The sequence below is a fragment of the Enhydra lutris genome, unplaced genomic scaffold, assembly GCF_002288905.1.
Source record: "Enhydra lutris kenyoni isolate GAN:26980312 unplaced genomic scaffold, ASM228890v2 scaffoldscaffold5, whole genome shotgun sequence".
In the NCBI taxonomy this organism is placed as follows: Eukaryota; Metazoa; Chordata; class Mammalia; order Carnivora; family Mustelidae; genus Enhydra; species Enhydra lutris.
This window is the reverse complement of record NW_019154089.1, coordinates 7,736,838-7,762,682: the sequence shown is the minus strand read 5'-3', so window position 1 is coordinate 7,762,682 and position 25,845 is coordinate 7,736,838. Positions and strand designations below refer to the sequence as shown.

Here is a 25,845-nt window from a genome sequence, read left to right as displayed (position 1 = left end):
TTTCTGTAGGCATGGTGAGAAGGTCAGTCTCAGCTCTAAGTGTGCAGAAATTGACCGAGAGATGATAAGTTCTCTTGGGGTTTCCAAGTCTGTGCTAAATAATGTCATTTTTTGTCATCAAGAAGACTCTAATTGGCCTCTAAGTGAAGGGAAGGCTCTGAAGCAAAAATTTGATGAGATTTTTTCAGCAACAAGGTTTGTAACCTTTAGTGAGACTTGATAACCCATTAAGTTATTGAGCTGTGGTTGCAATTTGGATGCTTCTTTTTTAAAAGAGAAAATGTTTTAAAAGTAAAAAAAAAAAAAAAAAAAAAAAATCACTACCTGTCATCGAGTAGCAACCACTGGGCATGTTTCCTTTCAGTTTTCATTCTGTACTTCTTTATTGACTGGGTTGATAATTTATATGTAAGTTTTTCATTTACCATTATATCATAAGCATTTTCTAAGTTACTAATAACTCTTCGTAAATGTCATCTTAACAATTCTGTAATATTCCCTTGTTTGAATCTACTGTAATTCCCTTGGACAGAAGTTTGATTTTTATTTAACGTCTCCAAAGGTACATTAAAGCCTTGGAAACACTTCGGCAGGTACGTCAGACACAAGGTCAGAAGGTAAAAGAATGTCAAACAGAACTAAAATATTTGAAGCAAAATAAGGAAAAAGCTTGTGAGATACGTGACCAGATTACTAGTAAGGAAGCTCAGTTAACATCATCAAAGGAAATTGTCAAATCCTATGAGAACGAACTTGATCCATTGAAGGTAATTTGATTTCTTTTATAATAAGGTCACCTTTTATCCCAGTAGCGCCCCTAAAGCACCTTATTTTTGTATAAATTTGTATGTTATGTATATTTCTTAAAGTATCAGATACTCTATAATGTTATGGTTAATATCTTAGTTCTCTGTTGGATGGTTTGTCTTAGAATTGCACAAAGAGCTTGGATTTGAGAGTAAACAAATTCATACCATGATACCAAGTTACTGATGTAGATCTTTGATTATTAAATAATAACCCAACTTTACACATTACTATATTCTTAAGAAGATTTTTTTTTTTTATTAACACATCTTTCCAGGGAATTTTTTTTAATTTGCAGGACATTCTTGACATTGCATAAAATTTGGAACTGATACATAACATGTTGATATATTTGACAGTTCTCTAAACTTTTGTGGTTTATAGGAAGGGCCATAAAGACTGTAAATAAAAATGTTCACTTCCTAAACATTTATTGAGTGTTTTCTGTGTGTGAGGGGTATACAGTGTATACTGTGCTTAGGTCTACGGGTACAAGGAGTACTACAGTGATGTCCTTGCTCTTAAAGTGTTCCTAGCCTAAATAAGTAAGAGCAGTAAGAGCATGCTTGAAAATGGCTATTTTTTAGGTTTCAAATAGTAGAATTGTAAAGTTATTTAGAAGCTAACTGATTTGGCTCTTAAAATGCATCTCTAAGTACTGGTATAGATTTTTTTTAATAATTATAGATTCATTCATTGATTTAAAAGGTTTTTGTTTTAATCATCTGTTGATCATCATGACAAAGGTATTCCTTAATCCCCATCATCTGTTTCACCTATCCTCCCACCTACTTCCCTTCTGGTAATCATCAGCGTGTTCTCTCAGTAGTAAAGAGGCTGTTTCTTGGAGCATGTGGGTTGCTCAGTCAGTTAAGCCTCTGCCTTTTGCTCAGGTCATGATCTCAGGGTCCTGAGAGATCAAGCCCCACATTCGGCTCCCTTCTCAGTAGGGAGCTTGTTTATCCCTCTCCCTCTGCAGCTACCCCTGCTTGTGGTGCTCTTTCTCTCTCTTTCTCTGTCAAATAAAATCTTTTTTAAAAAGAAAGAGTCTGGGGGTGCCTGGGTGGCTCAGTGGGTTAAAGCCTCTGCCTTCAGCTTGGGTCATGATCCCAGGGTCCTGGGATCGAGCCCCACATCGGGCTCTCTGCTCAGCGGGGAGCCTGCTTCTTCCTCTCTCTCTGCCTACCTCTCTGCCTATTTGTGATATCTGTCAAATAAATAACTTTTTTTTAAAAAGTCTGTTTCTTAGTTTATGTCTCTCTCTCTCTCTCTCTTTTTTTTTTTTTTTTTTTTTGCCTTTGCTCATTTGTTTTGTTTTCATTTGTTTTGTTTCTTAAATTCCATGTATGGGGGTGCCTGGGTGGCTCAGTGGGTTAAGCCTCTGCCTTCGGCTCAGGTCATGATCTCAGGGTCCTGGGATCGAGACCCACATCAGACTCTCTGCTCAGCAGGGAGCCTGCTTCCCCCTCTGTCTTTGCCTGCCTCTCTTCCTACTTGTGATCTCTCTCTCTCTCTCAAATAAATTTAAAAAATCTTTTAAAAAGTCCATGTTTGAGTGAAATTAGTCTTTCTCCGACTTGTTTCACTAAACGTTATACTGTCTAATTCCATCCATGTTGTTGCAAATGGCAAGATTTCTTTCCTTTTTATGGCTGAATTACAGTCCATTGTCTCTATATATCACATCTTTATCCATTCACCAGTTGATGGACACTTGGGCTGCTTCCATATCTCAGCATTGTAAATAATTCTGCTGTAAACGTAGGGGTCATGTATCCCTTTGAATTAGTGTTCTTGTACACTTTGGGTAATACCCAGTAGTGCAGTTGCTGGATCATAAGGTAGTAGTACTATTTTTAACTTTTTGAGGTAACTCCATACTGTTTTCCAGAGTGGCTGCCCCAGTTTGCATTCCCACCAGTAGTGCGCAAGTGTTCCTTTTCTCCACATCCTGAAGAGGATCTTGTGATTTTTACTCAGTCTCACAAGTGTGAGATGGTATCTCATTGTAGTTTTCATTTGCATTTCCCTGATGATCAGTGATGTTGAGCATCTTTCATGTGTCTGTTTGCCATCTCGATGTCTTTTTGGAGAAATGTCTGTTCATGTATTATGCCTATTTTTTAATTGAATTATTTGTTTTTCAGGTGTTGTATCAGTTTTTTATATGTTCTGAATACTAACCCTTTATCAGATATGTTATTGTAAATATCTTCTCCCGTTCCATAAGTTACCTTTTAGTTTTGATGGCTTCTTTTCACTGTGCAGAAGCTTTTTATTTCAATGTAATCTCAGTGTTTATTTTTGCTTTTGTTTGCCTTCACTGAAGGGACCTGTGTAGAGAAAAGGCACTGTTTCCTGTGTCGGAGAAATTACTGCCTGTGCTCTCTTTTAGGACTTTTATGGTTTAAAGTCTCACATTTAGGTCTTTAATCCATTTTATTTTTGTGTATGGTGTAAAAAAGTGGTCCAGTGTAATTCTTTCACATGTAGCTGACTAGTTTTCCCAACACTATTTGTTGAACAGTCTTTTTCCCCTTGGATATTCTTTGCTTTGTCCAAGATTGATTGACCACATTATTGGAGTTTATTTCTGGATTTCTGTTCTGTTCTGTTGATCTATGTGTTTATTTTTGTGCCAGTACCATATTGTCTTGATTACTTCAGCTTTGTAGCGTAACTTGAAGTCTGGAATTGCGATGTCTCCAGTTTTGCTTTTTTTCAAGATTGCTGTGGCTCTTTGAGGTCTTTTGTGGTTCCACACAAATTTTTAGATTGTTTATTCTAGTTCTGTGAAAATGCTGTAGGTATTTTGATAGGGATTGCATTAAATCTGTAGATTGCTTTGGGTGGTGTAGACATTTCAACAGTATTTGTTCTTCCAATCCATGGGCATGGAATGTCTTCGCAGTTTTTTGTGTCATTTTCATTTTCTTTCTTCAGTATTCTGTGTTTTTCAGAGTACAGGTCTTTCATCTCTTTGGTTAGGTTTACTCCTGGGTGTCTTATTTTGGTGTAGTTGTAAATGGGATTGTTTTCTTAGTTTCTTTTTTTGCTGCTTCATTTTTGGTGTATAGAAATACAATTGAGAATGATGTTAGCTGTGTGTTTTTTGTAGATGGCCTTTGTTATTTTGAGGTATGTCCCCTCTAAACCTACTTTGTTGTGGGTTTTTATCATGAATTGAATATTTGTCAAATGCCTTTTCTGCATTTGTTGAAATGATCATAAGGTTCTTTATCTTAATGATGGTGATGCATCACACTGATTGATTTGCAAATATTGAACCACCCTTGCAACCCAGAAATAAATACTACTTGATTGTGGTGAATGGCTCTTTTTTTTTTTTTTTTTTTTTTTAAGATTTTATTTATTTACTTGAGAAGGAAGACAAAGCATGAGCTGTGTGGAGGAGGCTGAGGGAGACAGAAGGCAGATGCTTAATCGACTGAACCCCCACCCCAGGTGCCCTGATTTTTTAATGTATTGTTGGATTCAGTTTGCTAGTATTTTGTTGAGGATTTTTGTGTGTATGTTCATCAGAGATATTGGCCTTTAGTTCTCTTTTTTTTATAGTATCTTTATCTGGTTTTTGTGTTAGGGTAATGCTGACATCATAGAATGAATTTGGGTTTTCCTTCCTTTGAATTTTTTGGAATAGTTTGAGAAGAATAGGTATTAATGATTCCTTAAATGTTTGGTAGAATTTATTTGTAAAGCCACAGTGGTCCTGGAGTTTTGTTTATTGGGAGGTTTTTTGTTCTTGTAAGGTTTTGTTTATTTGTTGGAGAAAAAGAGATCAAGAGCAGAAGGGAGGGGGTTTGTTTGGGTTTTATTTGCTCTTCTTTTTCTTGCTCCTTTAGGTGTAAGATTAGGTTGTTTATTTGAGCTGTTGCTTCTTTAGGTAGGTCTCTATTGCTATAAACTTCCCTCTTAGAACAACTTGTGCTATGTCCCAATGATTTTGAACTATTGTGTTTCATTTTCATTTGTTTCCATGTACCTTTTTTTAAAGTTTGTTTGTTTGTTTGTTTGTTTACATATCTCTTCACCTAGCATGGGGCTTGAATTTACAACCCTGAGATCAGGAGTGGCAAGTTCCTGCAGCCGAGCCTGTCATGCAGCCCTCTGTGTACTTTTTTGTTTCTTCTTTTATTTTCTGGTTGACCCATTCTTCTTTAGTAGAATGTTATTTAACCCACATGTATTTAGTGCTCTTTCCACATTTTTTCTTGTAGTTGATGTCTAGTTTCACAGCGTTGGGGTCAGAAAAGATGTATGATTTTGATCTTTCTGAAGTTTTTGAGATATGTTTTGTGGAGATGATCTATTCTGGAGAATGTTCCATGTGCACTTGAAAAAACTCTGTATTCTGTTGTATTAGGATGAAATGTTCTGAGTATGTTAAATCTGTTTCGGTGTGTCATTCAAAGACATTGTTTGCTTGTTCATTTTCTGTTTAGATGATGTAAGTGGGGTATTAAAGTCCCCACTATTACTGTATTATTATCAATTAGTTCCTTTATGTTTGTTATCAACTATTTGATGTATTTGGGTGCTCCCGTGTTGGGAGTATAAATATTTACAATTTTTGCATCTTATTGTTGGATTGACCCTTTTATTATATTTTATGGTGTCTTTGTCTCTTATTACAGTCTTTGTTTTAAAGTCTTTTTTGTCCAGTATCAGTACTGCTACCCTAGCTTTGTTTTGAGGTTCATTTGCATGGTAAGTGTTTCTCTATCCCCTCACTTTCAATCTGCAGATGCCTTTAGGTCTAAAATGAGTCTTTGGTAGGCAGTTACATAGATGGGTCTTGTTTTTGTTTATCCATTCTGTAGCCCTGTGTTTTTTGATTAGAGCATTTAGTCCATTTACATTCAAGATAATTATTGATAAATATGTATTTATTGCCATTTTATTGTCTTGTGGTTGTTTCTGAAGATTGTTTCTGATCCTTTCTTATTTTTCTCTCTTTCATGTTTACTGGCTTTCTTTAGTGATATATGTGGATTTCTTTCTCTTTATTCTTCCAGTATTTATTAGTGATTTTTCATTTGTTACCATCAGGTTACCATTAGGTTTGTATATAATCTTTTCTACATACAGCAGCCTGTATTAAGTTGATGGTCATTTAAGTTTCAACCCATTCTTTAGTCGTCTTCTCCCCACATTTTAGGTACATGGTGTCATAATCTTATAGTTCTTTTATTTTGTGTATTTCTTGACTGATTATTTTTTACAGAAATAGTTATTTTTCCTGCTTTTGTGTTTCCTATCTTCATACTGTCATTTTTTGTCTTTTCACACATAGCGTACCCTTTAATATCTATTGCAAGGCTGAATTAGTGATCATAAAATCCTTCAGTTTTTGCTTGTCTAGAAAACTCTGTTTCTTTTTCTATTCTGAATGATAGCATTTCTGGTTAGAGTATTCCTCACTATAGATTTTTCCCATTCAGCACTTTGAAAATATCATACCAGTCCTTTTTGGCTTAGAAAGTTTCTGCTTAAAAATCAGATGGTAGCCTTACAGTTTCCTTTTCATGTGAGTATCTTCTTTCATCTTGCTGCTTTAAATATTTATTTTTCTTTATCAGTATTTTGCTTTTTAAGTTACAATATATCATGGTGTGACTCTGCTTTTATTGTTTTTGTTGGGATTTCTGTGCCTCCTGAATCTGGCATTTCTTTCCTTCCCTGGATTAAGAAAGTTTTCAGCTGTTATTTCTTCAAATAAATTCTCTGCCCCATTTTCTCTCTCTTCTTCTTCTGGGATTCCTGTAATACAAATGTTATTATGTTTGGTGAAGTCACTGATTTCCCAAAGTCTGTTCTCTCTCTTTTTGTTTTTTTTGTTTTTTTTTTAAAGATTTTATTTATTTGTCAGAGCGACCAGAAGTAGGCGGTGCTACATGCAGGGGGAAAAACAGGCTCCCTGATGAGCAAGGAGCCCAATGTGGAACTTGATCCCAGGACCCTGGAAACATGACCTGAGCCAAAGGCAGATGCTCAATGGACTGAGCCACACAGGCATCCCTGTCTGTTCTCATTTTGCATAATTCTTTTTTTTCTCCCTTTTATTTAGTTTTTATTTATTTATTTATTTATTTATTTCACACACACACACACACAGAGTGCACAAGCAGGCAAAGTAGCAGGCAGAGGGAGAAATAGGCTCCTTGCTGAGTATGGAGCCTGACATGGGGCTCGATCCCAGGACCCTGGGATCATGACTTGAGCCAAAGGGAGTTGCTTAACCAACTAGGCCACCCAGGCCCCCTTCTCCCTTTCATTTAGTTTTATGATTTTCCATTAGTCTCTATGGGTCACTATTATCTTTCTTCTGTTTCTACCAGCCTGCTGTTCATTCCATCAAATGTGTGTCTCATTTCATTTATTGAGCCCTTTATCTCTATGTATTTCATTATCTCTGTGTTAATGGTCTCACTGATGTCTTCCCCTCTTTTCTAAAGTCCAGTGAGTATCCTTATCATCATTGCTTTAAATTCTCCAACAGGAATGTTACTTATTTCTGTTTCACTTAGATCCCGAGCTGTGGCCTTTCCTGTTCTTAGATTTGGGACAAATACTTCTGTCTCCTCATTTTATCTAAGTCTCTATGCCTGTTACTGTGTGTCAGGAAAGTCAGCTATGTTTCCTTTTTTTTTTTTCTAAGATTTTTATTTGACAGAGAGAGAGCACAAGTAGGCAGGGAAGTAGGCAGAGGGAGAGGGGAAGCAGGCTCCCTGCTGAGCAGAGAGCCTGGTGTGGGGCTCGATCCCAGGACCCTGAGACCATGACCTGAGCTGAAGGCAGAGTCTTAACCCACTGAGCCACCCAGGTGCCCCTATGTTTCCTATTTTTGAGGGTAATGCCTTTATGAGGAAGAGGTCCTATGTTTCCTGCAGTGTAGTCTCGGGCCTGGTGCTTCTGGGAGCATCTCCTATGTGTGCTTCATGTGCTCAGCTTTTGTATTCACTTTATCCTTCAAATCAATCATTGCAGAGGCTGTCTCTACCTATTGTGGGCATTGTTGGGTCCGTGGCCTGATTGTGGCACATTTTAACTAGGTGTACTCTGTTCTGCTTGTGAAATGAGGTCTGTCACCACTGCCACTGGAACCGAGGCTCTGAAAACCCCTGGGTTGGGAGATGCAATGTTGACAGGGATTTGGGCCAGTCTTCTGGGGGAGGGGGTCTGCTGCACTGGGACTGAGACGAGGGTGACTGGGAGCAGAGGTTCCACTGGGGTGTGGGGGGCATGGCTTGGTATAAGTGAGTTAGGTAGCAAGTGTCAGGGCTGGGCTGGTTCCTGCAGCCCAGCTACCTAACATAAGCTCTCTGTTTATGCTGAGGGATGGTGGGGGAAATGGAGTCCGCCAGTTCCTTTGTTCCCAGAGCGGTCTCTGAATGAATGTTGCCTCTCGAGGACATGCTCTGAGAGGAGCAACTAACCAACCTCTGCACTGTGTGCCCCAGGCACTCTTCAAATTGCTGTTTCCATGGTGGATATCCACTGCCTGTTTGCCCCACATAAAACAAGAGCAGCCCCAGTGCCCTCTGAGCTTTCCCAGAGCCAAACACATTGACCTTTAAAATTCCAGGCCTTAAGCTCTGTTGGTTGGAAGAACTCAGAAAATTCAGACTCTCTCGCTTTTCAAGCCAATTGCTATGGGGATTTGTTTTCTCTGTGTGCTTCCCTGCATGTTAGTCTATCTTCTCACCCTTCTCTGTGACTGCTGTTCCTTCCCCACCCCAGGGGCCATAATCCCTTTCTCTCCCAAACCACATCTCTACACTTCCTGTCTTTCTTACTGTGACTTCTTCTCTGCCTTCAGTTGTGGAGTTTGTTCTGCCAGACTTCAGATAGATTTCTGGGGTATTTAGGATGATTTGATAGTTATCTACTTGTATTTGTGGGATGGGGCGAGCCTAGGGTCCTCCTATTCCATTGCCATCTTCTAATTTCCTGGTATAGATTTTTGAATTGTAAACTAGAAAAGCTTTGGTTTTGTGCCTGTTCCAGTACCCATTGACATGATTGCATTTTTTTAGTGAGTATTGGTTTTTTGTATAGCACTGTGCCAGGTGCTCTTGGGAATGATGAAGCCCAAAACTTCGGCCTTTCTTTTAAAGAACTTAAAGTCTATTAGGAGAAACAAGGAAACTTTTTGAAAAGATAGGATCACAAAGGAGTAATTTGAAAAGCTATGTGAATAATAAAGTTTAAAATATAGGTTTTTTAGGAGCTGAGGGTGGTAGCTGTAGCACAAGTGAGGAAAGAAAAAATGGACAAAAGTAGACCTCCTCAGAATAAAAAACTTGTTTTGCAAACTACATCATCGAGAAGCAAAAAGGCAACCCACAAAAAGAGAGAAAATAATTGCCAGTCATATATCTAAAAAGGAACTTTTTTCCAGAATATGTAACAAACTCTTAGAACTCAGTAATTAAAAAAAAAAAAAGAAAGAAAGAAAATGTGCAAAGGATCTAAATAGATATTTCTCTAAAGAAGGTCTCTCTGTGTCCAAAAACAAATGAAAAGATGTTTGACATCATTATTCATCAGGAATATACAAATGAAAATCACAGTGAGATACCACCTCACACCCACCAGAGTAGCTGTAAATCAAAAAGACATATAATTATTGTTATAGGATAGGGAGAAATTGGAACCATCCTATGTGCTTGTTGGAATGTAAAATGGTCCATCTGACATTGGAAAACAGTTTAGCAATTTCTTGAAATGTTAAACATAGAATTAACATATGATCCGGCAATTTTACTCCTTAAATTTCTTACACCCAAGAGAAATTTAAAAATATACCTACACAAAAACTTGTATAGGGACATTCATAGCAGCATTATTCATAATAGTCAAAGTTGGAAACAACTCAGTCGTCCATGAACTGCTAAGTAAAATGTGGCATATTCTTCCATTGGAATATTATTCAGCCATAAAAAGTAATGAAGTTCTGATATATGCTACAACAGGCAAGAACCTCGAAAACACATTAAGTAAAAGGAATCAATGACAAAAGACCACGTATTGTACGATTCCATTTATTCGAAATGTCCAAATTAGGCAAATCTATAGAGACAGAAAATATATTAATGATTGTGTAGGGTAGGCAGTAGAGAGGAATGAACAGTGCTGCTAATTGGCATAGCTCCCTTTTTGGAAATTGAAATACCCTAAGATTAGGTTATGGTTGCACGACTCTATGAATATACTAAATAGTGTTAAATTGTGCACTTCAAACAGGTGAATTATGGGAGCCTGGGTGGCCCAGTCAGTTGAGCATCTGCCTTTGGCTAAGGTCATGATCCCAGGATACTGGGATCAAGGCCCACATTGGGCTCTCTGCTCAGAGGGGACCCTGCTTCTCCCTCTCCTGCCTGCCGTACCCCCTGCTTGTGCTCTGTCTCTCTGTCTAATAAGTAAAATCTTACACACACACAAACACAAACAGGTGGATTATGTGGTGTGTGAAATCTCTCAGTAAAAGCTACTAAAAAGCGGGGGATGGTCTTAAAGAGAAATCTGTCCCAAGCCTTAAAGGAAAGAGGGATGGCTGAACTGGGCTTTAAAGGATGGGGAAAAAATCAAACTCAACAGAGTAGAAGGCGTTTTATGTATGTTTGTGTTTTTATTTTTTAAAAGTAGTATGTGCTCACAGTGAAAATAAAATGACAGAAAAATATGAGTTGAAAAGTAAGAGGTACTCTTCCAGCTCCTCATTTCTGACGTTCCAGATACAGCCTATCAGCAGTTTCTCTTTTTTCATATAAATACAATATAAATGTATTTACATCCACATTTTTATATGTCTGTTTTCACACATGTGACTTATCAAAACAGAATCATGTGAGGAAGTGCCTAGGTTAAGTAACCCAGGGAAAAATGAGTGAAAAAGAATTGCATTCAGATTATAGAGAACCAGTAGTTCTCTAAACCAGTAGGTTTAGAATTTAGTTTAATAGACAAAAGAATGATAAACTATGATAAAGTTAGGATGAGTTATCATGATTACTATGTATAGCTATTTGGTAATAACCAAGACATTGGAACACATTTTATCTTTTTTAAGAGCAGCCTGGTTAAAAAGATGACAGGCACACACAAGGTAGAAAAAGACAAGAGGCGTAAGGAGGAATAAGAAAGAGAATTTCTGTCTGAGATGGCCAGAGAGGATTACATTGGAATGAATTGGGGATATGACTTTGTTGATCATAAATGGGTAGGTAATTAAAGATATAGGGACAGTGAAAAGCAAGCTGTTCTTGAACAATATCAAGGAAATCCATATAGTTGAAATGGAACATTTGGAAAGAATGTGTAGGTATGGCAAAGAGATGATAACTAATATTTATTGAGCGATGCCAGGATTCTAACTAAAGCTATAACAAATAGTGAGGTCTTGTTTCTTTTTTTTTTTCCCTTCAAGTTTTTATTCAGATTCTAGTTAATTAACATGTAGTATAATACTAGTTTCAGGAATAGAATTTAGTGATTCATCACATATATACATTATTTCTTTATTTGTGTTTAGTTTTGACTAGTTCTCCATGAATTTAATTTTATTCTCTGAAAAAAAAATTCTTTTATTCTCTGTGTCCTCATAGTTTAGCCCAGTGCCTGGCACATTGCAGGAGGTTCAGTAAATATTTATTAACTGCATGATTTCAAAGGTTTGTTTTGCTTTGTTTTGTTTTAGCTCTGATATACAAAGTTAGGTTTCTTCCCTCCATGGAACTAAACATAAGGTTTGAGTCAAATTACCCACACAGGAGCCATCTAGAGACCACTTCATTTCAAATACTGCACTCATGCTTTCTCATTTTTATAGATTCTTTGTTTTTAGGAATTCTGTCATAAACGACTTTATTTTCATCTCACCACATTCTATCCTGACCTTGGCTTTGTTTTGTCTTCAGTGGAAATTGCTTGAGAAACTTGTTTTTGAATTCAGAAAACACCTTCTGGCACACTTATTTCTTCCACACAGAAGTTCATGGTTCTTGTATGGCTGATAACCCAACTTCTTCATTGTCTCATTTCACACTGACACTTAAGCTTTAAATACTCTGCTATATTTTTTGTTGTCTTTTCTATTTGTCCTGGCTTCTTTTACTAGTGGTGTGCTCTGAGAATAGAACCTGGGGTTTGTGCTGTGGGGACTGAACAGAATTTTATAGGACTATATGTGAACGACAGTGGAATTAAAATAAATTTAAGACAAATCAGATTTCAAAGAAGGAATATTCAGGATCTGGTGGACTGGCTAGATTTAAAGAATGAAGAGGTATCACAATAGATCCAAGCCCAGATAAAGTTAATACTGGCGAGAAGCAGTGATAGAAGCCGAGAAGTTTCTGAGTGTAGTACCATAACTGAGGTGTTAGCATCCAGGGCTTATAAGAATCAATCTGGTCTTGGGGCGCCTGGGTGGCTCAGTGGGTTAAGTCTCTGCCTTCGGCTCAGGTCATGATCCCAGGGTCCTGGGATCGAGCCCCGCATCGGGCTCTCTGCTCCTCAGGGAGCCTGCCTCCACCTCTCTCTCTCTGCCTGCCTCTCTGCCTACTTGTGATCTCTGTCTGTCAAATAAATTAAAAAAAAAAATCTTAAAAAAAAAAAAAAGAATCAATCTGGTCTCTTTGTTAAACTGCTCAAAAGGTATTTTCAGAACACAGGATTTTTTTCACAAGTGGTATGAATGGTCTCATTTATTGATTGTCTACTATATGCTAGTCACTGATAAGAATGCTTTAAAATGCATTATGTAAGCCCTGTAGTAACCCTGTGATGTTTCATAGGCAAGAAAATTGAGCTCAGGTGTTCACGTTACAAGTATAGTGTAGAACCATGATTTGAGTCCAGGCCTCTCTGAATCCCAAGCCCGTTTTTTTTTTTTTTAGATAGATTTATTGAACTATAATTTACATATAGTAAAATCTACCTATTGTAAAGTATGTAGTTTGATGAGTTCGGGCAAATGCATACAGTAGCTTAACTACAGCATTACTGTAGTTAAGATACAGAACATCCCCTGCCTTACCCCAAGAAGTTCTCTCAAGTTTGTCTGTAGTCCTTCCCTCTACTCCCAGCTCTTGGTAACCACTGATTTGTTAGGTCATAGTTTTGCCTTTTCCAGAATGTCACATAAATGGAATCATATATTAGGTAGCATTTTGTTTCTGGTTCTTAGCTTGACCTTTTTAACTTAACCTGTATTGTTGCATGTATGAGTAGTTAATTTATTTTTTTACTGGGGGTAAATTGTGTGGATATATTATAATTCATTTATACATTCCCTAGTTGATGGATATTAGGCTCTTTCCAGCTTCTAGCTATTAGAATAAAACGGCTATAAACTTGGCTTTTAGAGGTATCTTTTCCTATCTCTTGAGTAACTTCCTTGTGGTGGGTTGCTAGGTTATATGGAAGTATATGTTTAACTTTATGAGCTGCCAAACTACCTTTGAAAGTGGCTATACCGTTTTGTAGTCCTGCCAACAACATCTAAGAGTATAGTTGCTCTATATCCTGTCACTACTTAGTATTGTCAGTCTTTTTTATTTTAGCCATCGTAGTAGGTGCATGATAGTATCTCTGAGTGGTTTTTTTTATTGTAGTTTTTTTCATTGTAGTTTCGTTTTTCTAATGCTTATGGATGTTAAGTATCTTTATGTGTTTACCATATCTTCTTTTGCTAAGTTTCTATTCAGATATTTGCTTATTTTGAATGGGATTTTTGTCTTATTATGTGGCTGTGAGATTTCTTTTTATTGTGGATGCAAACCCTAATCATCTAAGCGTTTTGCAAATACTGTATTTTGTTAACTACTTTTCCAAGGGCAGCAGTTTTTAATTTTGTTGAAATCCAGTTTATCATGTTTTTCTTGTAGTTTGTTTTCCTAATTAGGAAATCTTTGCCTGACCCAAAATCACAGAGATTTTCTTCTGTTTTCTTCTTGAAGTTTTATAGTTTATGTTCTAACATTTTATGTATATGCTTTGTTTCAGGTTACTTTTTATTATGGTGCAAGGTAAAGTTGAGATTTACCTTGTTACAGCACTCAGAGCCGTAACCATTCCAATCTTAGCTCTTATCATTAAGAATGTGACTTTAGACATGTTGAGTCCTCCAAGTCTCCTGCTTAAGCAAGTAATCTCATAAGGGTTAGAGTGGATGTGTAGCAGCATTTCACACAGCGTCTTCAATATAGTAGGCATTCAGTCAATGACAGTTAAGAATTATTATTGGTGAAATTGCTCATTCTTCCATTTAGCTAACATAGTGAAGATCCGTTGCATGTGTGGGGGGATATGTTAGTGAACAAAGTTCCTGTTTTTAGGGTGATTACGTGCTACTTGTTAATATACAAATCACAAGATAGGCTATTACTATAATTTTATTAAATGACATTAAAGTTAAGGGTGCATTATGGTGCAGCAGTGAAACCTTACAGTTGATACCTAAGCACTCTACTAGTGTGGTAGTTTAATAAATTAGGTTCTGAAATTATCTCCGAAGATGAATTGGTCAGCCTTGGAATTATAGAGGCAAACATTAGAAGAATATCGTTAGTGCCACTCCAGGGAGAGAACATTGAATCTGGTTGCACATATTTCTAGGAGATTAGGCCACTAGCTTTCCCTAGAAGCCAGCCAGTGAAATCATCTGTCACACTTCATATGTTCAGAGTTCTCTGTGCTTGAGCAGCCTTTGAATCAAAATACAGTTTTTCATGTAAATTTTGCCTTCAGCCTCAGAATGTAGTCATGACTCAAGTTTCTAGCTCACACAGTACTATTTTTTAAAAATAGCCTATTAAAGATTTAAGTTTTTATAATGTGGTACTTTACATTATGTGATTCTACCCAATGAATGAATGACTTTTGTGGGAGGTGTAAGCATAAGATGTGGGCTTTTGAAGTTAGTAGTGGGGTTTAATTATTTTTTTTCCTTAGTAACTCTTAGGAGCTGTGCAGATTTTTTAATGTCTCATCCTTGGTCTCTCTATGCCTCCTATAATTTATAGCATTGTTAGCATTAAGTGAGAGAGATCACTTTTACTAAGTACCTAGCCAGGACATCTTACTTGTTTTCATTCATTTGCAATATAAACTGTAGTGAAATTTATGTACAGTATTGGTTTATTTTCAGAATCGTCTAAAAGAAATTGAACAAAACCTCTCTAAAATAATGAGACTTGACAATGAAATTAAAGCCTTGGATAGCCGGAAGAAGCAAATGGAGAAAGATAATAGTGAACTGGAACAGAAAATGGAAAAGGTTTGTGGTGGTAGAATTTCATTTTTCAAAATTTTGAGATTATTAAAATGAACCTCATTTGAATCCATTTTGCCACTCGTATTTCAAAAAAAAAATACAAATCTTAGTGTTTGTGTTATTTCCATGTATATGTTAAAGGGAAGGATATTGAATAAGCTTTGGTTCATTTTGTACTTCAGAGTGATAACTTGTTTTGTTTATTCATTAAAGCTCCTATTTTGGTTCTCTGCACAGGTTTTTCAAGGGACTGATGAGCAACTAAATGATTTATATCATAATCACCAGAGAACAGTAAGGGAGAAAGAAAGGAGACTGGTAGACTGTCAGCGTGAACTGGAAAAGTTAAATAAAGAATCAAGGCTTCTCAATCAGGAAAAATCAGAACTGCTTGTTGAGCAGGGTAGGACAAAACATTAACTTGGTCTTTTTTCCTATTATATTATGCTTTTTCTGCACGAATAATGAATCTCCAGGAAATTATATAGAGTGAAAAAAGCCAACCTAAAAAGATAATATATGGTATGCTTCCATTTATATAACATTTCTGAAATGTCAGAACAGATTAGTGGTTGCCAGGGTTATTGAGCAGGAGGAGGAACAGGAGGAAGATTAGTATGTTTATGGTTGTAAAAAGCAACAAGAGCAAAAAAAAACCCCACATAAGTATGGTTATAAAAGATTATGGAGGGGTGCCTGGGTGGCTCAGTGGGGTAAAGCCTCTGCCTTTGGCTCAGGTCATGATCCCAGTGTCCTGGGATCGAGCCCCACATCGGGCTCTCTGCTCAGCGGGGAGCCTGCTTCCCCCTCTCTCTCTCTCTTCCTCTTTGTGATCTCTCTGTCAAATAAATAAATAAAATCTTCAAAAAAAAAAAAAAAAGATTATGGATACAGAAGCTTATTGTGGTATTTGAACTGTTCATTAATGTTCACTGTCATGGTGGAGATATGAACTAACACAGTTGATTATATGATGTAGAACTTAATATACACAAATAGATAAAAAGTAACACTGGGGAAATCTGAATAAAACTGGTGGATTGTATCCTGTTAGTATCCTGACTGTGAAATTATACTATAGTATTGCAGAGTATTACTAAAGGAAGCACTGTCTTTTCTCACAACAGTTCTGACGCCAGGTGTGTGGGTTTTTCCACACCAGGCAATCCTCCAGTTTTGGGCAGAGAGAATTCCGTTCTGACACTAATTATCTGGAGTCAGTGCTTTACCTGTGTAGTCTGACAAAACTGCCTACCCAGTTCAGATTCCAGTTGCAAGTCCCAAGTTGTCTGTCACCTACACTTCTGATCAATTGGCTGTAAATCAGGACTCCCCACAAACCCTTTCTGAGACTCAGTAATTTGCTATAATCATTCATAGAACTTAGGGAAACTTTTTGTGCTTATTATAAAGGATACCACTCAGGAGCAGTCAAATGGAAAAGATACTTAGTGCAAGGTATGCAGAAGGGTCTTCAGCTTCCATACCCTCTCCGAGTGCATCACTCACACATGAACCAGCACCTTGATGTATTTACCAACCTGTAAGGTCTCTGAATGCTGTTGTTCAGCATTCTAATGGAAGTTCCATTATATAGGCATGGTTGAATAAATAATTAACCATTGGTGATTGAACTCAATCTTCAGCTGCTCCGTAGAGTTGAGGAGGTGGGTACTGAAAGTTCCTACTCTCTAATCACATTGTTGGTTCATTTGAGCACCAGCTCCCATCGTCGTAAGGGTCACTGCATTAGAATAAACTCCAGTATGCTGAAAAGGACTAAGAATGAGTAACAAAAGATGATCCTTTCACCTATATCACTCAGGAATTCTAAGAGTTTTAGGCGGTTTGTGCCAGGAACCAAGGACAAAAACCAAATACATATTTTTTATGATGTCGCAAAACCAGTTACCAGGGTGAACTGGGCAAAGTTTATAGGAGATTCTGCTGTGTTTTTTTTTTTTTTTTTTTAAATAACTGCTTATGAATGTACAGTTCTATTAATTAAAAAAAAACACTTGATTGAGTTATTGAATTGAAAATTGAATTATTACGGTTGTGTGTTTTAAAGGTCGTTTGCAGCTACAGGCGGATCGCCATCAAGAACATATCCAAGCTAGAGATTCATTAATTCAGTCTTTGGCAACGCAGCTAGAATTGGATGGCTTTGAGCGTGGACCATTCAATGAAAGACATATTAAAAATTTTCACAAACTTGTGAGAGAGAGGCAAGAAAGGGAAGCAGAAATTGCCAGCCAGCTGATGGTAAATATTGCTGTATTCTTTTGTTTGTATCAGATTCTCTAGTTATACCATTTTAATTTTGGGGTGGACCTCATATTGTCAAATTTTCAGGTTAGTGTTAGGCTAGAATCTTTTTGAGATAGAAAAAACCCTTATGGAACCAAATTTCTAAAATTTTTAAGGATAAATATATGAAGAAAATACAGACTACATTTTAAATTTGATTTTGTTACCTTTTTTTTTTCTTTTTTTCCAGTTTTACTGAGATAATTAACAGGTACCACTCAACGTTTAAGGCATATGGCACGATGGACTGGTTTACATATATTGTGAAATGATTACCACAGTGGGTTCAGCTAAAACCCATTTCCTCATGTAGATACAATAAAAGAAAAGAATATATATTTACCTTGTGATGAGAACTATTAGAATGTACTTCCTTAACTTCCTATATATCATATGGTAGTGTTAGTGGTAGTCATCATGATACACATTATATCTATAGTACTTATAACTAGAAATTTGAACCTTTTGACCACCTTCCTTCAATTCTCCCTCCTCCCTCCTTCCACCTCTGTGACCACAAGTCTGATCTCTTTTATTTGAATTTGTTTATTTTCGGGGTTTGTTTTGTTTTTAGGTTCCACAATGTAAGTGAGAGCATATAGTGTTTGTCTTCCAAAATTTCTTTTTAAAGGTAATCATAAAAAAAGTTTGCTCGTGGTTAATAATGATTATCTTTGGGTGATGGTTATTGCACTTTTTTGTACTTTGCTCTATTTTTCTTAGTGTGCAGGTGTTAACTTTGTATTCAAGAAACTTTATTAAATGGTTCAGTGAAAAAAATTGTTAATGCTCATTCTTATTTTATGTAGAATGACTTTGCAGAAAAAGAAACTCTGAAACAAAAACAGATAGATGAAATAAGGGACAAGAAAACTGGACTGGGAAGAATAATTGAGCTAAAATCAGAAATCCTAACTAAGAAGCAGAATGAGCTGAGAAATGTGAAGCATGAATTACAGCAGTTGGAAGGATCTTCAGACAGGATTCTTGAACTAGACCAGGAGCTCTCAAAAGCTGTAAGATATTATTTGAGTAATCTAATAACTTTAACGTGTAAAATGTTTAGAATCTTATATTCTGAAGTATATTATCTGTTGCTAATCTTAAGATTATGGCATTTCAATAAAAACATTAACCTTGTCTATGAATGTCATACAAAATGAAAACATCTGAATATTATAATCATACCAACTCTTTGATTCTGGAAGTGGGTGGATTGAAAATTAGAATTACATAAGAAGCTTTTAAAAAAGACTTAGGCTTGGGGGCACCTGGGTGGCTCAGTCGGTTAAGCATCTGCCTTCAGATCAGGTCATGTTTCCGGAGTCCTGGGATCAGGCCCTGCATCGGGCTCCCTGCTCAGTGGGGTGTCTGCTTCTCCCTTTGCCCTCACCCTACTCCTTCATGTTCTCTCTAGAGTGGGGACTAGAAATGTATGTTCCAAACAAAACCAGGTGATTGTTAGGAGTACCTTGGTTAAGAACCACTTACCTAAGTTAAAAAAAAAAAAAAGGATTTTTGCTCTAGGTTCCACACTAGATTTTACGTGATTCTTGCCATGTTATCACTTTATATGTGGTAGAAATTTTCCTAGACCATCTACTTTTACAAGTATCCAAATTCTCTTCCTTGTTTCTGATATGTCCCCTTCCTTCACATGTCTGCCACCAAAGTAGGCATCCTAAAGCTCGGTAGATTTCCCTCCCAGAACCCATCTTGATAATTTAAGTAAACATTTCAGTTTGCTCTGTAACTTAGCATCTAGCATACATTTTTGTCAGTTTAGCAGTTTGTCACAGTTTCTCATCACATTACCTTGTGATGGTAAAGCACTCGTTAGAGACCACATCACACTATTACATGTTCTCTAAATGCCAGGCAATGTAGTACGTTTACGTGGGTACCTGATGAATACTTACCAACCAAAGAGTTACTAAACTGTACATTTGGATGTATTTTTCTCAGTTTTCTCTACCATTATAACCGAGTAAGATAACATTATAAGACTTTCCTTAAAAATCCGTGCTTTTTCTCTTCTAGGATAAAAGTAAACAGTAATATCTTGATCATTCTGAGGAATAGTTGATTTCTAATACATTTTGTCATTATTTTAACACAAAACATATAAACTTTTGTGTTTGAATTATTAATAAGGAACGTGAGTTAAGCAAGGCTGAGAAAAACAGCAATGTAGAAGCTCTAAAAACAGAAGTAATAAACCTTCAAAATGAGAAAGCAGACCTAGACAGGACCCTGCGTAAATTGGACCAGGAGATGGAACAGTTAAACTATCATACAACAACACGTACCCAGATGGAGATGCTGACCAGAGACAAAGTATGACCTTTCTTTTTGTTCTAATTATACTTCTGGTATTAAAAAAATTTATGGGGGCGCCTAGGTGGCTCAGTGGGTTAAGCCTCTGCCTTCGGCTCAGGTCATGGTCTCAGGGTCCTGGGATCGAGCCCCACATCGGGCTCTCTGCTCAGCGGGGTGCCTGCTTCCCTTCCTCTCTCTCTCTGCCTGCCTCTCTGCCTACTTGTGATCTCTGTCTGTCAAATAACTAAATAAAATCTTAAAAAAAAAAAAAATTTATGTTTGTAAGGGATGCACTACAAAATACTTAGGTGGTGTTGGTATTGTATTTTAGGAGTTAAGTGAGCTTAATATTCTATAAAATAAGACTTTGGAGCTTAGGAAAACTATTTTCTAATTCCAAAAAATAATACTGAAGTATACTGAAGTATATATACACATGCCCATTGCTATTAATATTTATCACATGTCATATAGAAGTGTTAATTTTTACTATTGTCAGACTTGTTACTTTTTTCTCTTATGGCATGGAAGGGCAATTCCCACTGTGAGACTTTAAGAATTTTGCATTTTCTTCTTTCATGTTCATTGTTTTATTTTTTAAGCCTAGAATTTTAGTCTAGAATTTATTTTTGTTCTGAGCCACCTAGCTGGCTCAGTTGGTAGAGTATGTAACTCTTGATCTCAGAGTTGTAAATTAGAATTTAATTTTGTTCTTGATACAATATAGAGATCTTGGACTTTTTTTTTTTTTTTTTTTTTTTTATTTTTTATGGGGCACCTGGGTGGTCGTTAAGTGTCTGCCTTCAGCTCAGGTCATGATCCCAGAGTCCTGGGATCGAGCTCTACATCGGGCTCCCTGCTCAGTGGAAGCCTGCTTCTGCCTCTCACTCCCCCTGCTTGTGTTCCCTCTCTCGCTGTGTCTCTCTCTATCAAAGAAATAAATAAAATCTTTTTAAAAAATTAAAATAAAAATAAAGAAAATTTTTTCTATAGGCTGACAAAGATGAACAAATCAGGAAAATAAAATCTCGACACAGTGATGAATTAACTTCATTGTTAGGATATTTTCCCAACAAAAAACAGCTTGAAGACTGGCTTCATAGTAAATCAAAAGAAATTAATCAGACCAGGGACAGACTTGCCAAATTGAAGTAAGTAGTTTTAACATTTGGAGATGTACTACAGAGCTTTTATTTCATGCTTTTTATTTTTCATTGTTTGAAATATTCTACTTATTGTTATAAAATGGAATGTTTTATGTTAGTCGACTTTGGTTCTGCTGTATTTATCAATCAAGTAAAATGATGACATTAATATGGGCCTTTTGTTCCTTGAAAGTTTGCAAAACTTAGAGGATTAAAATTCTCCTTTATAAAAAAGAGGCCTAACACTATAAAATTCATAGAAGAAAATTTAGGGGGAAGGCTTCATTATATTGAAGTTGACAAATGCTTTCTTGGACCTGACACCAAAAGCACAGGCAGCAAAATCAAAAGTAGATAAATGGGACTACATTAAACTTAAGAACTTCTACACAGCAAGGAAACAACCGGGAAAAGGCAACCAACGAAATGGGAGAAAATATTCAAACCATTTATCTAATAAGTGGTTATTATCTAGAATATGTAAACAACTCCTGTAATTAACAACACAAAAATAAATAATTGGACTTAAAAATGGGCAAAGAATTTGAATAGACATTTCTCCAGAGGCCATATATAAATGGCCATTGAGCAAATGAAAAAGTACCTAATTCATCAGGGAGATGCAAATGAAAACCACAATGATAGATCACTTCACACCAGTTTAGCATGGCTGCTACCAAAACAAAACAAAACCCAAAACAAAAAAATCAGAAAATAACAAATTATTAGTAAGGATATTGAAAAACTGGAACCTTTGTACATTGTTTGTGGGAATATGAAATAGTACCGCTAATAGAGAAAATGGAGGTTCTTAAAAAAAAAAAAATAGAATTACCAGATGATCCAGCAATTCCATTTCTGAGTATATTCAAAAGCATTGAAAACATGATCTTGAAGAGATTTTTGCAAATCCATGTTCATTACAGCATTATTCTTGGTAGTCAGATGAATGATAAAGATTCAATGTGTATGTGTATAATGTGTGTTTCTGATTACTCAGCTTTAAAAAAGAAGGAAATCCTGGGGAATGGTTCAGTCGGTCGAGCATGTGACTGTTGCTCCCCAGGTTGTGAGTTCAAGCCCCCATTGAGTGTAAAGCTTACCCAGGGTTGGCAGGGTGCCAGGGGTGGGGACGGGCAAGTAATCCTGTCCTGCTACAACTTGGATGAACCTTGGGGATATTATTGCTAAGTGAAATAAGCTAGTTACAAAGGGACAAATACTGTAAGATTCTACTCACCTGAGGTACCCAAAGTAGTCAAACTCTTGAAAACAGAAAAGTAGAGTGATGGTTGCCAGGAAGTGGGAGAGGGGGGAAGGAGAATCATTGTTAAAGGGTTATGGAGTTTCAGTTTTATAAGATGTAAAAGTTTTAGAGATGTTGGACAACAGTGTGTATATAGTTAATACTATTGCATTTTACACTTAAAAAAATGGTTAGGATGGTGAATTTTATATAATGTGTGATTTTTACCACAATAAAGAAGTGATCACTTTTTTTAATGTTGCTTTGAGTGGTGGTTGGATAGAAGAGTCAAAAATTCTGTACAGATACTTGAGGAAGATAGTGGATTTTGCTTTGGCCATGTTTAATTTGTTTCTTATGGAAATGGGTCTTAGGGAATAGAATATTGGAGTTTGAAGTTCAAGAGTTTGGAAGTTGTTGCTTTCTAAGTAATAATTGGAGTCATTTGTATAGGCCATATCACCTTAAAAGGGTTATGCAAAGAGAAGAGAAAAGGTTATAGTCAGATGCCTGGGAAACAGCAGTATAGTTACTGTTGGTAAGCAAAGGAAGAGGAGCAAGTGAAGGAAATTAGAATTCAGGGAGCTGGGGAGAGAGCCAGACCAGAGTACTTCTTGAGACCTTGAGTAAATAGACCTTCAGTGAGGGGTCAGCAGTGCTGGGTGTTAAGATAATGATGTTGATGAACATGGCTCCATGGCTAGGATGGTCAAAGCATCATCTATATTAGTTACTTCTTTTTGCCTTATTTTTACTGTGACTCAAAATGGGAAGTATCAAAATGTAGCACACATGCACTCATACACATTCATCTGAAACAAGTTTCTCAAAAGAGTATGTGTTCAAACAATGCTCAGTCTGTTGCAGTGTATTTTATTCTGCTTCATTTTTTTAAGATTATGAATACAATCCATTATATTGATTACATGACTTGCCCAGTGAATTATAACCTGTAAACCCTAATCTATGTTGGTATGACGGTTGGCTGGGATGATAATTAAGAGTTAAAGTAGAGATGAATTGTATTAGTGAGCAAAGTCTTTGATGAATGAGAGAGAATGGATGATGATGTAAGTAGATGACAGCAACAAGGAAGGGATAAAGAAGTTCTTACAGAAGTGAAGGGAAGTGATACTGAAAGGGTCCAAAGGGAATCAGGAGAATGTTCTTTTCTCTCGCTCTCCAGTATGTCCTGCAAACATATTCTTGCTGAGCTTCCTCATCTGAGCTCAAAGACCATGAACCCCAAGGAATCACACAGTTTTGCCTATACACATATGTCTGGGTGCAGGCCCATGAGCAGGTTTGGAAAGTGATCAGTGTCCAGGGTGGAGTTCAGGCAGAAGAGGACTGTTGCCTTGACTTCTGAAAAAAGTACTTAGTCACAGCAAACCTTTGTAATATTTCTTGGCAGAATTTGTATTTACCTACTCAGATTTTTCAAACTTCATTTGTTGTAAAATTGTAATCTGTATTCTTATTTTAGCAAAGAACTAGCTTCATCTGAGCAAAATAAAAATCATATAAATAATGAACTAAAAGGGAAAGAAGAACGGTTGTCCAGTTATGAAGACAAGCTGTTTGATGTTTGTGGTAGCCAGGATTTTGAAAGTGATTTAGACAGGCTTAAAGAAGAAATTGAAAAATCCTCAAAACAGCGAGGTAAGTTACCTTCTTTATATTATCAAGGTGCTTTGACACTTGAATTTTCACTCACTGGTAGCTATTAAGGATGGAAAAAAAATGTTCATCATCACTAGCCATCAGGGAGATTCAAATTAAAACCACATTGAGATACCACCTTACACCAGTTAGAATGGCCAAAATTAGCAAGACAGGAAACAACATGTGTTGGAGAGGTTGTGGAGAAAGGGGAACCCTCTTACACTGTTGGGGGGAATGCAAGTTGGTGCAGCCACTTTGGACAACAGTGTGGAGATTCCTCAAGAAATTAAAAGTAGAATTTCCCTATGACCCTGCAATTGCACTACTGGATATTTACCCCAAAGATACAGATGGAGTGAAAAGAAGGGCCATCTGTACCCCAATGTTTATAGCAGCAATGGCCACGGTCACCAAACTGTGGAAAGAACCAAGATGCCCTTCAACGGACGAATGGATAAGGAAGATGTGGTCCATATACACTATGGAGTATTATGCCTCCATCAGAAAGGATGAATACCCAACTTTTGTAGCAACATGGACAGGACTGGAAGAGATGATGCTGAGTGAAATAAGTCAAGCAGAGAGAGTCAATTATCATATGGTTTCACTTATTTGTGGAGCATAACAAATAGCATGGAAGACAAGGGGAGTTAGAGAGAAGGGAGTTGAGGGAAATTGGAAGGGGAGGTGAACCATGAGAGACTATGGACTCTGAAAAACAATCTGAGGGTTTTGAAGGTGTGGGGGGTGGGAGGTTGGAGGAACCAGGTGGTGGGTATTGGAGAGGGCACGGATTGCATGGAGCACTGGGTGTGGTGCAAAAACAATGAATACTGTTACGCTGAAAATAAATTAAAAAATTTAAAAAAAGAAAAGATGGGAGATTTAAAAATTTGTTTCTGGCGCCAAAGGGGTTAAGTTTCAGTCCCGGTTCTACTTAAATGGTTTTGTGACTTTGGACAAATTATCAAATGATTCCTTTACTTCAGATTCATCTGACATAATTACCTACCAAGTATGGTGTTAAGACTAAATGAGATTAATAGGTATAAAGCACTTAGAACAATTTCTGGTACACAGTATGCTCCAAAATTTTGTTACACTTTTTGTGTGTTACCAGAAAGTAATTAATACAAATCTGAATGTATTGTGCCCATTCAAAAAAGAATATAAATATGAGAGGATTTTTATTTCTTTCATAATATGTCTATAAATGAAGAATGATCCTGTATATATGAAAAAGAATAGAACCATAATAACAAAACTATATTTTATATTCTTCTCATTGGTAATATATTTATTTTCTTAAAATAGCCATGCTGGCTGGAGCCACAGCAGTTTACTCCCAGTTCATTACTCAGCTAACAGATGAAAACCAGTCATGTTGCCCTGTCTGTCAGAGGGTTTTTCAGACAGAAGCTGAATTACAGGAAGTCATCAGTGATTTGCAGTCTAAGCTGCGGCTTGCTCCAGATAAACTGAAGTCAACAGAATCAGAACTAAAGAAAAAAGAAAAACGGCGTGACGAAATGCTGGGACTTGTCCCCATGAGGTGAGAATAGGGATTTACTATTACTGCACGTGAATAGCAGCACTTATAAAAGATGCCCATCCAGTCCCTGGCATAGGGTAGGTGTTCAGTAATGGATTGAATGAATAAAAGTTCAAGTCAAGATTCTGACCCAGTGTGCCCCATCTTGTGTTATTTATAAGACAAAGCAATTATTGAGGCACCTCTATGACTCAGTCAGTTAGGTGTCTGCCTTTGACTCAGGTCCTGATCTCAGGGTCCTGAAATGGAGTCCCAATGTCAGACTCCCTGCTCAGCAGGGAATCTGCTCTTCCTTCTTCTTCTGACCCTTTCCACTGCTTGTGTTTTTGCTCTCTAAGTAAATAAAAGTCTTTTTTTTTAAATTATTTAAAAGTAAACAAACTTCTTAAACTAGTCACAGGGCAGTTATTATAATCTTTACTATTTTCTTTTTGTGTGGTGTGTGTGTGTGTGTGTTTCTGAGTCTTGGCTTGAGGGCAGAAATTTTGACAGATTGAGAACT

General features: G+C 36.8%; 1 protein-coding gene across 3 annotated transcripts in view; it reads left to right on the top strand.

Annotated features, from left to right (window-relative positions):
* Window positions 1-25,845, top strand: part of LOC111140866 (RAD50 double strand break repair protein) — a 101,036-nt gene that overhangs the window by 34,168 nt on the left and 41,023 nt on the right. For 2 of the 3 annotated variants that reach the window (XM_022493096.1, XM_022493097.1), the window contains 10 exons: window positions 10-195; window positions 563-767; window positions 14,981-15,109; window positions 15,344-15,509; window positions 17,178-17,371; window positions 18,226-18,432; window positions 19,571-19,753; window positions 20,729-20,886; window positions 23,613-23,788; window positions 25,106-25,343. In XM_022493096.1, the coding sequence (XP_022348804.1) occupies window positions 10-195; window positions 563-767; window positions 14,981-15,109; window positions 15,344-15,509; window positions 17,178-17,371; window positions 18,226-18,432; window positions 19,571-19,753; window positions 20,729-20,886; window positions 23,613-23,788; window positions 25,106-25,343 (1,842 nt within the window). The remainder of the gene's footprint in view (window positions 1-9; window positions 196-562; window positions 768-14,980; window positions 15,110-15,343; window positions 15,510-17,177; window positions 17,372-18,225; window positions 18,433-19,570; window positions 19,754-20,728; window positions 20,887-23,612; window positions 23,789-25,105; window positions 25,344-25,845) is intronic. The other variant, XM_022493098.1, reaches the window with a different exon arrangement.